Source organism: Psittacula echo (assembly GCF_963264785.1).
Source record: "Psittacula echo genome assembly, chromosome: 1".
Classification (NCBI taxonomy): domain Eukaryota; kingdom Metazoa; phylum Chordata; class Aves; order Psittaciformes; family Psittacidae; genus Psittacula; species Psittacula echo.
Window position 1 is genome coordinate 88616677 of NC_137735.1, and position 14125 is coordinate 88630801.

The window sequence follows — 14125 nt, forward strand, 5'->3', positions numbered from 1 at the left end:
AGGAGGGCTCAGGGTGCAGTGATTGGCACTGCAAAATCCTGCAGTCCTAGGAGGACACAGAGAAGCTGTGGATCCAGATCACCGCTCCCCAGGGCAGCACCAGTTCTGGGTTTCAAAACCTGCTTTCTGCACTGAGGAGATGCATGGGTAGTGCCAGCAACAGCCCCCCACTGTGAACCCCTGAGGTACCCTACTGTTGGGAAGATTTCTGCACATTGAATTCCTGGGCAGATCAAAGGCAGTCAAGTCAGTGATGAGGCACATTATTCACTGGTAATGTCCACAGCAACCCAGGAGAACATACTGCGGCAGCGAGTTCCACAAATGTCTGCATTGCACATGGACTGCAGGATGAATTGCCCAAGCCTCATCCAAAGGTAATGTAAATTGTGACAACATAAGGCCAGAAGGGCAGAAATTAAGTTTCCTGTGTGGGCATACACCTGTGGAAGGGCAAGAGACACAAAAAGCCCTTGAGGCTGGGATCCAGCCTCCCTTAAACTTCCTAAACATTACTCAAATCGATGCATTCACAATGGGTTATTACTTCCTCTCCAGTTTTCAAGCCTTGGCTTTTGCCTTCTCAGTCTGTCCTGTGTCATGTACAACAATGCAGAGAGGAGAGGCTCACCATCTGCATGAAACAACATTCATGTATTTGCCTACTCGTGGTGGTGCACAGGCTGAGCTCTCCTTCCAACACAATTCAAGCAGTTTGTGCAGCTCCGTTAGAGCTGAGGGCAGAGAACAGAGCAGGACTCTGAGCATTGAGGAAGCAAGCTGGAGACCTGGAAGTTGAGATCCTGTGACTGTGCTTGTGCTAATAAGTCCTGCAACTGGTGGCTGGCCTGAGAAGAGCTCTGCTGTTGCACAGCTCTGTTTCTTCTAAGACATGAGCTCAGGGGCTCCCTATATGACGCTGCAGATACCTGCTCTTGCCATAACAAAGATAGCCACTGAGTGCTACCTGTGCCATTCTGTGTGTCTCCAGACAGCGTTGTGGCCAAGATCTAGGCTAAGGCATCCTGACAGCTTTCAAGCCCCACACTGCCTTCACCTGGTCAGCTATGAGTGGCACTGGCTGGACATAAAATTGCACAAGCAGGTTTGGTAGGAAAGGCTTTAGACCCTGGATATATTCCTCTCTCAGAGATACTTCCTGCTTCTTTTAAGGCTGGAATTGGCCTTAGAAGCTCAAATGCTCATAACGGCAGTGCCAAATATCAAAAGCTAGGTGACTGCACAGCACAAAGAGTCACTGATGCTGGCTGTAGGGCAGGAAATGGTGTGAGGACTATAGAGAAGCACTTTGTGCAGGGAATGGGATGGGAAAATCCTTAATTCCCTTCCTGGCAGAACTGCTCACACAAAAGAGCTTATTTTTTTGCCCTGCCCCATTTCTTCTGGGTGCCCTCAGATGAAATGTGGCAGGAGAGTTTGGGGCTGTGGAACTGGAGCTTTTTTCCAAAGAAGGTACAAAAGACATGAGATTATGCATAGAGCCAGAGGAGGCGGGGGAGAGTTGAGACAGACATCCCCCGTTTGCCCATCTGCCCTCCACTCCATCCACCTGGAGGTGCTCGTAGGGCAGGACAGGAGGGAGAAGGGTTTGTGTGCTCAGCATCCACGCTGGGTTCTGAGCATCTTCCCATCCAGAAGGCTTTGCCGTGTCCCTGGGGCTTTGAGCAACACCGGTCTTGCCTGCAAGATCCGCGGAACAGGGAGTCCCTCTCCCTCGGCATTCACGGGATTCATAGGGCTCTTTGCACTGCCAGGGGAGCCGAGCTGAGCGCCCCCCAGCCACACTACTCTCCCGCCACGCAACTGTTCTCTGTATCCCTCTCTCCACTATCCTCATCTTCTTTTATCGCACTCCATCTTTTGCGCTCCCCCTCTCCCCTTGCCCCTCTCCTGCATCTCCCTTTCTCCCTTTTACTCCCCACCTCCCGGTGTTCCCGTGCGTGGCGCCCATTGGCTGCCACCAGCCGTCCCCCCCCCGGCAGCCGCCGCTCCGCTCCGTCTCGCCCGGCGGACGAGCCCCTTCTCCCGCGGATGGCGGCGGGAGCGGCGGGCAGAGCCCCGCCGCCGTGAGGCTGAGGGGCCGCGTACCCCCGGCCGGAGGGCAGCACGGCCGGCTGGACACCAGCGGGCACGGGAGCTGGTCCCGGCTCAACACCAGCCACGGAGGGGGAGGTGGGCAGGTCCGGGAGGCAGGACTTGAGCCTGCGGTAGCGCACGGTGAGACCCTCTTCGTCCCCGGGACAGCTTTTCTCAGTTGCCTTTAAGAAAAGGGAACGGGAAAAAACATGACACAGATTCTGCCTGCGAAGCAGAGGAAAATGTGCATCCCAGCGACACGTAAGTACCAGGCGGCTCTTCCTAGATGTCTCCCGCGGGTGTGAGTCCATGCAGAAGTTAACTCTGCAGTCCCAGAGGAGGAAACATGTCCATCCAACCTCCCGACCCCCCAGCCCCGCCAGCCCAGCGTGGTCCCCAACAGACAGCTCAGCCCCGAGGTGAGGCAGGGGGAATCCTGAGCCGGAGCAGGGCAGTGGGAAACAAGGGGGACAGGCAGGAATGGGGGCAAGAGGAACTGTAGGTTATTGGCCTCTGTGGTCCCTCCCAGCTCCTGTTCCTGTTTTGTAACCAGGTCCAGGCTCAGCTCTTAGCATCCACCTCCTCCTCACTTCCAGTGCAGACATTTATTAATTTTTTTTTTTTCCTACAGAAAGTGCTGGCACTGATTTGCATCTCTGCCCTCCTCTCTGCCTTCCTCCTGCTCTGCAGATGTATGCACCAGGTATATTCTGGCAGCATGTGTTAGGGGATCCCAAGTCACTTGCAACAGGTAGTATCCACATGAGGGGCAGACCCCAGCCAGATGCCAATACACTATCTAAGCCTGAGGGCAAGGTTCCTCATCAATGCCTACCTATGTGGGCGCTGCCAAAGCAGTCAGTAGAGTTGATCCAACCCAGATGAGGCACTGGTGTCCAGTGGGACACCAAACTAGCCAGAATGGGTGCATGATACAGCATTTGAGTTGGTGGATGGTACTTGCCAAAGTTAGAATGGCACAGGCAGACCGCTCTTGCTTAAAGATGAAGTTTCACCACTGCAGCTGTCTGAGCAGGAGAACAAGTTTCTAGTGAATCAGTGCTTTGTGTTGCATGCCTTAGCATTTTTAACAGGGCTTTTGAGCCCTGGAGTTCCAAACTCAAGCTTTACTGGGTTGCTAAGCCACAGCCTGAGCAACCAGCTTTGAGGTCTGGACCCCAGACACTTCCCCATATGCTTTTCAGCCCCAGCATGAGTGTCCCCATCTGTATTTGATGTTTGTAGGGCTCTGTCTCCAAATGCTTTTTTATTTTTAAGTTCTTCTGCATTCTGGAGGAACATCCAAAGGGATTCCTAACTGTGTCCCCAACTTCTAGAGGATCATCTTATGAACATACCGTTCTGGTCTCTGCCACCCTTTGCAGGGATCTTTGTCTCCAGAAAAGCCTCTGCCCTCCTGTTTCCTCCAACAAGTGGTTTGCATCACTAGAACAGTACTGAAAAACCAAAAAAATCAGAAGATCCTTGAGCTTAGAAATAGAGTTTCAAATCCCTTTGCCCATTCATTGCAGTCACTCATGACGTGTGGTACTGCAGGACCCCAAGAGATGGGTTTCTATCAGGACAGTGTGTCACAGCCCAAGGCACCTGGAAATGAAGAAAGTCTAAACAATTCCAGTTCTTTAAAGCTTATTTAAGTATACCAGGAAACATTTATGCAATAGCCTGTACAGCATATATCCTAAAGACATATTTGCCCAACTGTGGCTTTAAGGGGCCTATCAGAAGATGTTCTTTCAGCATAAGATCTGATGCACCTGCGGAGTCTGTTGGGTTTACCTATCTGATACCCATCTGAAGTTCAGGTCTCCCCTAAGGTATACAGAAGTTGGAAGGATACTTACAAAAAAGAGAAAAACCTGTGCTATTAAGACTTTTGTGAAGAAAGGTGTGATGCTACAGAGAATCCCATCTGGGACAAAAGTCTCTGGAGTCCTGAAAGTAGTTAATATTGGGAGTCCTTTCCTTTGAGATTCCTGGTTTTCATTTACATAACGGAAGAGCTTCAGCATCCTTTTTGTTGGGATAGGTAAAGGTGAGCTTCAGGGTCCCTGTTCTCTTCCACCAAGTCATCCTCCCTTCCGAGGAGCTAGCTCATCAAGAAGATGATGCATAAGGTTTCCCAGGGTGTCTCTGGCCTGGAGTATGTGCTGGGCTCCCTATCTCACAAATCTGGAGCCCTGACAAAAGGCACATTCTTCTCTTATCTGTCTCTTCTCTGCCTGCAGCTTCTCACCCAGTGTCAGCAGAGAGCTGGTGGTGAATGGAGAGCTTGTTTGTTCAAGGCTCTCCCTGAGTGAGCTGAGCGCTGTTTCCATGCCATACCCTGATGTGACAGGCAGTTGGGCACCTCAGGTTAGGAAGGCTGGGATACTGCTTTGGTGTTGCAAACAGCTGGGACAGGCAGAGCCTCTTCCATTAGCAATGTGTTAGAGGGTGAAAGAAAACAGGAGAGAAAGAGACAAGACAGATCTGGGGTGATCCTTCTTGGTGTACCCCACATAATCCAGCTCTTAGTTTACTCCTAAACTGGTTTAACAGAAACCAGCTAGCCTCCAGCTCAGGTGCTGAGCTCAGCCTCTTGGCTTGGATTGAGAGTGGAGATGCTTTCGTTTCTGCTGGTGGGACTAACAACCCCATGATAACCTGGCCAGTCCAAAAAGAGCTGCAGCAAGCAGGAGGGTACTCAGAGAATGAGGGAACCAGAGCTGAAATTGCACTTGTCACTGGATGCTCTTCCCTCGTTATTTCCTAAGGCACCCGCCACTCATAAACGAGAGTCAGGCCTCTGGTGACCCAGTATTCAAGCCATTAGCAGAAAATGAGAAATTTCCCTGTCCCTAGACTACCATGTGGTTCTTTTCCCAGAGGATCTTTCCCTAGCGGAGAGGATCCATTGACCTACATTAAGGCATGTTCCTGTTTGTCACTCCATGCCCACTCCTGTGTCTCCCAGGATTAGATAGGGTTGATACTGTTCTACATTTTCCAGCTGTCAGCACCCGCCAGCTCACCTCAACTTCCCATGCCTGTCCACACCTACACTCAGTTAATGTGGTGTTTTTATCTGTGGCTTTATCTGTTCAGCTGTCATGTCCCCACTATCAATGGCTTTTTTCTCCTCCTTTCACTTCCAGATTGGTAACTGATCCTGCAAGGACACTGCCCTCCGCCCTATTCCCTGCCTCTGCTATGGACACTTCTGCTTTCAGCCTCCCCACTCCAGTGGTGTCCGAGGAGGGGAATGCCTCTGGCAGCTGGGCAGGCTTCACCACCCCCAACAGCTCCACCATCACCAGCCCTGGTGTGATTTTCAGTGGTGTCCTCATCCCCGTGATCTACCTCATTGTCTGTGTGGTGGGGCTGGTTGGGAATTCTCTGGTCATTTACGTGGTCCTGCGGCACTCTGTGAGCGAGTCAGTGACCAACGTCTATATCTTGAACCTGGCCCTAGCTGATGAGCTCTTCATGCTAGGTCTGCCCTTCCTGGCTGCACAAAATGCCCTCTCCTACTGGCCGTTTGGGTCTTTCATGTGCCGCCTGGTGATGGCTGTGGATGCCATCAATCAGTTCACCAGCATCTTCTGCCTGACAGTGATGAGCGTCGATCGCTACCTGGCCGTGGTCCACCCAGGGAAGTCCTCCAAATGGAGAACAGCACGAGTGGCCAAGGCTGTGAGTGCAACCGTATGGGTCCTGTCTTCTGTAGTGGTGCTGCCAGTGGTCGTCTTCTCAGACGTTCCTTTAGGGATGAACACTTGCCACATCCAGTGGCCAGAGCCTGCTTCAGTATGGAGAGCTGGCTTCATCGTCTACACTGCCACGCTGGGCTTCTTTGGGCCACTGCTGGTGATTTGTCTCTGCTATCTTCTTATCGTAGTGAAGGTTCGTTCCTCGGGCAGGCGGGTGAGGGCTCTGTCCTCCAAGCACAAGCTTTCAGAGCGCAGAGTGACCCGCATGGTGGTGGCTGTTGTGGCTGTCTTCATCCTTTGCTGGCTCCCCTTCTATGTCCTCAACATAATCAATGTTGTCTGCCCACTGCCAGAGGAGCCATCCCTCTTTGGCGTCTACTTCCTCGTGGTGGTGCTGCCGTATGCCAACAGCTGTGCCAATCCTATCATCTATGGCTTCCTCTCCTACCGCTTCAAGCAGGGCTTCCGGAGGGCCATCTTCCGGCCATCCCGCCGAGTCCAGAGCCAGGAGGTGCCAGAGTGCCCCCCCGAGAAGACTGACGATGAAGGGGAAGAGGGCGAGATCAGCAAGATCACGCAGAATGGTAATGACAAGCAGGAGCACCCTCTAAGCAGTGGGGAAGGAGAAAGCAACCAGCAAAAACCACTTCCCGAGGAGTCTGGGGGATGTGAAAAGAGCAACAAGTTGCATGTCAGTTATTTATGATGAAAAGGATGGTGCAGGGGAAAGAGACATTGGGACATGGGATCCCCTTCACCCTCTGTGCTTTTCCACCTCAAAGGCAATGGGAGACATTCATATAAAGGTATACTAAAGACCAAGACTCTGTTTAAAGATGAAGAAGGCTCCACGAACCTCTGGAAAAAACAAGACATTATTCTTGGCTTTGGAAGAGACACCTGAGATTTTTGTGGTACCAGGTAAAGGAAGGACTGAATCCAGGGAGAGGTGAAGAGGTGATGGGCACTCACAGTATGGAGAAAGCGAGGTCAGCCCTAGACTGCATGATCCATCCTTAGATGGATCATGCAGGGGTGAAGGGCATCAGCTGCCCTCTGACGCTGGCACCTCAAGGAAGTCCTCAAATGGCATATAGAATGAATAGGCATCCCAGGACCTTGATTATCTTCCTTATAGACATGAGAAGCAGTTTACCCTAAAAGAAAAACAGGGAGGAAACATGTTTGCAGCAAAGACATAACAGCCAGTTGCATGTACGGCTGACCCCTTTTTAGTTCTCCAGTAAGTCTTGGGGACAACATTCCTACCCATGCTGGTCGCGGCTGGAGACCACTCAAAGCTTCTTCTTCCTTTCCAGGGCTCTCATGGACTCTGGGCAGGCTGATGAGACTTACCTGAGAGAGCAGATGGGACACTTCTTTCCTTCACCTTGCATTCTTCAGTGCTTTCCTGGTGCCTATGCACCCTGGTGGAAGGTATAACAAGAGTAGAAAAGAAGACAACGAAGCATAGGTTGGAGGCAGGGTTTCCTACAAGCTGAAATGCCCTTTCCCTTTGTCTCTCCCTAAGCCTTATTGTAAATAAACAAAAAGCCTTTGGACTTCAAAGGCCAACTGGGCAGAACTACCCTGTGTGTTTAGGGGAGTGGGGTGCTATAGGTTTGGCTTTGGCTTCCCTAACAATACATAATGTCTTTGAGATGAGTTGATCTTTGTATGGAGTAATGTTTGGCTGGTACACGAGATCAAGGCATGTATCAGTACAGGATGGGGCAGGGAGCAGAGGGAGGTTGGGGGATCTCCACTGTGTGAGAGCTATGGTTGCAGGAGTCTGGGCAATACTAGGAATTGATTCGTCTTTGGGAAATGGTAGAGTGGCTCAGAACGAATTAGAAACGATGTGTCTGCATGTGTACAAAGGTGACTGTATGCAGAAGTATGTATACATTGTATGTGTATGGGAATGGCTGGAGAGGACTGTAGATTAAGGAGTCAGGGCTACTGGAAGGTATGAATGGGTTGGGCACCGATGCTAACCAGTATGTGGCTGTGGGGTGTGTATAAATGTGTACAAAGCTGCACAAAGTGGTATGCATGTGTGTAAGTGTATACAAACACAGATGTGGAAGTGTGTGTATGTCATTGTGGGATGTTTAAAGGGTAGATAGAGGTGTGTAGGCATGCAAGCATATGTGGAAACGTGTGCAAACGTGAATGCTTGGGTAAGAGCGTGAAAGTATGTGTGTTGCATTGGATGAGTTGCTGCTTCTGTGCATCAGTTTTTGGAGGGAGGTTGTGGGTGGGCCTGTCTGAGTGTGCAGGCTAGAGGAGCAGTGATGTACAAGGGTGGGTGGGATGAAGGTCTCTCTCTCCACTTTGGCTTCATTCCTGCAGGCTCTGCTAAATGTCTGTCCCCACACCTTGAACTTCTCCATGAGTGTTGTTGCTAAGCTACAGCCACCAAGAAGGCTCCCATACCAGAAGAGTCCTTCATTATATTTGGGCACTTTTCTCTACGAATAATCTAAGAAATGGGAAGGAGGGACCCACCAGGAGGAGAAATGCTTTACTGAGTTCAGGAGAAGCTGAAGAAGGCAGTCAGTGAAGGGCCAGTGACAAGAGCTGGCTGATGGAAAGATGTCTCACAGGTCACTTGAGAGAAGTCAAGAGATGTGAAGGGATGGCTTGTGTCGGGTGTGCTGGAACAGAAGACAAAAGCCCTGGGCTGGAAAGCAGAACAATCTGCAGCAGCTGAGGATGTTGGGAACAGAACCACTTTATGAAGAAGCAAGAGACAAGGTCACTCAAAGGTGATGTGTGAAGTGGAGGCCTGGAAGGCATCGGGGGAATTGCAGTGCAGAGCACCTGAGTTCTTGAAAGGACCATCACAGGGTATCAGGTGATGAGACGTGTCCTAGTCAAGACAGAGAGCAGAGGAAGGGTGGAAAGGGGCTGCAAACATGATCAAGAAAAGACATTCAGCCATGCTTTCAGTCACTGGTACAGCCATCACCTCCCTGACAGAGAAAGATTGTCCCTATGAGTCCTCTGTCCTGGGATGTGAGTGCCAAGCTGTCCATGCCCATAGGCTCAGCCTCAGGACCTGACTTTCCAGTGAGACCACATGGCTATGGCTTAGCTCATCTTACTGAGCACCCCTGAGCATGGACAGTCAAACACACCAGAGGGCAGGCTCAACTCATGGGGAAAAGAAAGTGCTTGGTACTCAGTTTCTATCCCCCGCTACCTCTTCACATCTCCTCCTCCTTCAATCCGTGCATCAGCTGCCCACAGTCTGGGCCCCAGTGAGAAAAGCAGGCAAACTATTCGTGGGTGAGGGATACACAGTCTGTTGGACTGAAAAAGCCTCTTCTTTTCGGAGATCTCCCATAGCATCCACCAGAGGAATCACAAACAATAAATCCTAGTGGAATGCAGATGAACTGCCAAAGTTCCTGCCTATATATGGGGCAACAAATACTAGGAAGATAAAAAGGACTAGCTATCAAGTGGCTGGATAGACAGACAGCACAGCACTTTAAGCAGGGGGCTGTGTTGCTCCTCTTGCAGTGAGGAGCAGGGCAAGGTGAATACTGGGCACCACTGGCACAGCCATCAGTGTAGGATAGAGGAGAAATGGTAGTAGCTGGAGAGCACATAGCACTGTTGGTGGTTGGTGACCAAGCACTGAAGAAGGCGTGTGACAGTGAATGAAGACCTTGCAGGAGGCATCTCAGGTGGGTGGCGGGCACAAAGAGGAAGGGTTTCCTTCTCCACCAAGGGGCTGCCCATCTGCCATGGGGAGGGGGGGGGAGTTCCCAAAATGCTTAACAGAGCTGAATCTCCTTCACCACTGAACTGAGCTGAGACTTCACTTCGCACGCCTTTGCAGCTCCATCTGCTGCAAGTCACTGCTCAAGAAACTCCACCAACTGGTTGGCTCCTTAAAATACCTACATCTCCGAAGAGCCCAAGCACGGGGATGTCAGCACCAAGCCGGTGTGCCAAGGAGACATCATTGTGATACATGGAGTCTGAGCCCACTAGCAAGGCAGCTCTGCAGGGGAGCCTGCTGAGGAAAACCGATTGCATCCCAGGGAGACCTGCAAAAAAAAGGGGTATTTAGTTTAAACGGAAGTTTAAAAGGAAAGGGTCACAAGCATTGTATTCTTCTGTCTTGTGTTTCCTCCTCCTCTCTATGTTGCATCTTATTTTTCAGTGACAAATCAGGAGGAAAAAAAAAAAGGAGATGAACTAAAAATAAGACTGGAGGAGGGAAAAGAAAAGGTATTTTTTTTGTCTGAAATTCACGAGGAGAAAATGAACACTACAAAATTTTGTAAACTGTCACCATTGATTGAAAGGTTGATTTTCATTGGAACAGACATTTGGAATGGTGGGCAGTACCTTGCTGCCTCCTGACCCCTGCCTCTCGCTTCAGCTTTGCCTTCCTCCTTGTGAATCCCCACCTTTTCCTATGGTGATAGCATCAACTGCCCTTGTCATCCCTCTCCCTCTTCTAAGGATGGTGCAGTTGACTCGAACAACTCAGAGGCCATGGGGACCCTGCTTAGGGGCTGAGTGAAATTCTGGCTGTGTTAAGAGGGCTTTGTTCCAGTCAGATATGGAAATGGGGTTTTCTATTCTGGGTGCAGAGGCACAGAGATAAGGGCTCCATCCAGCTCTGTGCTGCACAAAAGGTTTCATTCTCATCACGTAGAGATCGGAGCTGCGAGACTAGAAAGGGCTGCAGTGATTTCGGCAGCGTTGTGCAATGCCTCTTCCCAGAAAATGCTTGATCATAAACGGGGTGTTAGGAACGCGGAGAGCCCATTCTGCCACCTGCCCATAGAGTTTAATATGCATGTGCCAGGATGAACAAGAGCAGAGAGGCATATGTATGTGATGTGTATACATGCATACAAATGAGTGTTTATGTGATTGCATGCATGTATCTTGGCCTAAGCATGAATGCAAGAACATTGCACATACTCCTTCATATGCACAGTCCAGACATGGGCTAAAACTGGGAGATGGAAACTGGACCTTGCAAATGACCCCTCCACATAGACGAACCCACCATATGTGGGCACCCAAGCACATTTCTGCCAGCCCAAGAGTGGCCTGGAGCAGCTTCAGACCCACTCAGTGTGACCCTTTTGCTCTGCAGTGGAGCTTCAGGAGAGAAACTGGAAGGGCAGAGAATGGTGATTGGAGAGGAGTTCCAGCGTGGAGAGGTGAGGATGCATTTCCAGGCTGTTAGTAACACAGCCCACACTTAATGTCATTTGAAGCTGTTGTTAGGGAGCTGCTGTATTTGTCATCAGCAGGAAAACACAGCAGCTCAGCTCAGGCAGCAGCAAACCTGTCCAGGCCATGCTCTGCTTTAACTATTTTATAGGACCATGGGCTAGGCAGGTGTGGGGAGCCGGCAGGAAGCAGTTAACCAGTTGTGCAAATAGAGTAGCCAGCAGATGAGAGGCAGAATGGTACAAGGAAAGGAAACACCCTCGAAAGAAGATGTTCCTGTCTCTCCTGAGGATTCAACAGAGAATGGAAATGCTTTATCTGCTTGAACGAGTGGAAAATATGCAAATATTTGCTCATGAAAACTTGGTGTTCTTTGCCTTCCCAAGCATAAAATATGCAAACGCCATGCACAAGGCAGCCGGCTTGCTCAGATCTCACACCACGTCATGCACAAACACACACACACACATCCCCAGCACATCAACTGCAGCCAACTACAGACACATGCCTGGGCTGCAGCATGTCCTTATCCATGACAAACAGGGCCAGGCAGGAAGCGAATAGGAACGCCTTGGCTCACGAACTGGGTGCACACGGATCACTCTGTTCTTTCGGTGGGCTTTAACCGGGGCAGTGCTGGGCGGGAGGCTGCAGAGAGGACGAAGGAGCCTAAGCCACCGGTGCCACCCGTGGGCAGGACAAGCAGCGGGCACCGGGGCAGCGCACGGAGGGAGCCAGGAGGAGGCGCGCAGAGCGGCGCGGCCGGCAGGGGGCAGTCGGCAGCCGCCGGGAGGGCCGGGAGCCGGGATAGGGAAGCAGGATTGGGGCGGGCGGGGGACAAGGAGCTGGGAGCCGGAGCCTGCCTGCTCCTCACACCCCTGCCCTTCTCCCTGTTTAACTCGGGTTTGAGGCAGGGCTGTGCCACGCGGGGATGTCTCAACACCCCTGCACACCCCGCAGTGCTGGCTGAGGTTTTCGTTGGGACCCCTCTCCAACACCACTGTCTTCTTGGAATTCCCACATACTCGCCTGGAGATCCATGCAGAACCCTTTGTCAAACTCTCAGAGGCGTTGTAGCTACTGGAAGTCATCATATGGTTGCAGCAGAGGTATGTTGCTGTGAAACACATCAAGCTTTTCTGCATGGGTAGAAAATGTGCACATGCCCTGTGTCTTGAAGATGGAGTAATGAACATGCTCTAGCTGGATCAAATGGCCAGAGAACATGGGAGGACTCTTACCCTGTTGGCAGGTTCTAGGACCATAGAATCATAGAATAGTTTGGGTTGGAAGGTGCCTTTAAAGCTCATCTAGTCCAACACCTCTGCACTGAGCAGGGACATCTTCAACTACAGCAGGTTGCCCAGAACCACATCCAGCCTAGCGCTGAATGTCTCTAGGGATGGAGCATCCACCACCTCTCTGGGCAACCTATGCAGTGTTTCACCACCCTCAGTGTAAAGAATTTCTTCCTCACATCCAGCGTGAATCTCTCCTCTTGTTTAAAACCATCACTTCTCATTCTGTTGCAACAGGGCCTGCTAAAAGGTCTCTCCCCAACAGGACAGTGCTACCAAGCAATGGGGAAATTACTCTGTTTCAACTCCCTCAGTGACAGGGTGGTTCTCTTAGTGGAAAGAACCTGTCACAGATCCAAGAGTTTCCGTGAACTCCTAAGTACCATCTTTGCCCCTCTCACCTCAAAGTGCTTGTTTCTTTGGTGAGAAAGATCATGGGTACCTCTGAAAAAGATATTTCTCGCCCTAACCACTGTCGCCCTTCCTTAGCACTCCTTGTGTGAGTTGGGATGCCCACAGAAGTGATCTACTGTTGGTAACTGCTCAGGGCAGGGTTAGAAGTGTATGAGGACAGCACAGGGGTCAAAGCTCCTGGGTCTACATAGGAGTGGATGGGAGGAGGAGGCATTTAGATCCAGAAAGGCAGAATGCAGCAGGCTCGGCTGAAGGTTATTGTTAAGAACTGCCTCAAACAGGCTGCAATGTCATCAAGCTGCTGGGCCTAGATGCTCACAAGGCTTGCTGGTTGCAGTAGGCTTAGTGCTTGTAATCACATGCCAGCCTTTTGGTGGATACCAGCAGCGTTTCTTGTCTCAGTGGTAAGAGGTGGGACACTCGGCTGGACAAGCTACCTGTGGGGAAAGTAGCAGCCTGGGCAATGCCCCCTTGGCTGAAAGGCACCCCCAGCTGACATGGCTTGTCAGCCAGCTCTGACACCCTGTTCTGCAGCGTCTGACAAACATGCGGTGTCTTGGACAAGCTGTGGGGGCAGCAGGAAGTGGGAGAGAAGCTACCGCTTTCATGCTCAGTGCTGGAGACTGCCAGGTCTAGCAACAGCTTGGCTGCAGCAATGAGTACAGGTGTAGGGCTCCTCCAGATGCTCCTCGGCAACGTGGCATTTCAGCAACACACAGCAAGAAAATGCAGTGGCTTTGCCAGCCCTTAATCTCTATGTGAGACAATCCAGGCTGCCGAGCAGCACACAGCAGCAATCCCTGCTGGCACAAGCATCCTTGAACTTGGCAGCCAGGGAATGTGTCATTCCCGATTGGTCCAAGCCCTGCATGGGCAGAAGTTAAAAGGGAAATGTAGTCACGCAGCTGATACCCAACAGGCCTGCCCATCCTCAGCGATGTATGAAATATCCTAAGCCAGTAACTTCTTACCGTGTTGGTGCTCCTGGGTAACAGGGGCTGGCTGTTACACAAGCCTTGTACACAGCCATAGAGTTCACAGGCTGGAAAAGATTCATCTTGTCATAGAATCACAGAGTGGTTTGAGTTGGAAGGGTGACCTTTAAAGGTCATCTAGTCTTCCCAACTCCCCTTGCAGCCTGGCCAGACATGATCAGTGATCCCGATATGGCAGAGGGCCAGCTGCTGTTACATGGGCACCCCAAACTACTGAACATCAAAACACACTGCCACATTTCCATGTCTCAGGTGCCCCCTTTGCACTAAAGAAGGGCAAAGCAAAGGTACCTGGCAGCGGCTGGACAGTGAATGGAGAGGAGGTGAACACAGAGCATCTCTTCCCAGCTCTTGCAGCACGTGAGCTCTCTTTCCAAGGGTAGCAATGGCAGTAGCC

General features: G+C 51.1%; 1 protein-coding gene across 1 annotated transcript; it reads left to right on the forward strand.

The window, feature by feature from the left end:
• Positions 1-5307: 5307 nt before the first annotated feature.
• SSTR3 (somatostatin receptor 3) lies at positions 5308-6516 on the forward strand (the record flags this gene model as incomplete). The annotated part of the gene is made up of 1 exon (XM_080621132.1): positions 5308-6516. The coding sequence occupies exon 1, from the start codon at positions 5311-5313 to the stop codon at positions 6514-6516; it is 1206 nt and encodes a 401-aa protein (XP_080477258.1). The 5' UTR covers positions 5308-5310.
• Between the last annotated feature and the right edge of the window lie 7609 nt (positions 6517-14125).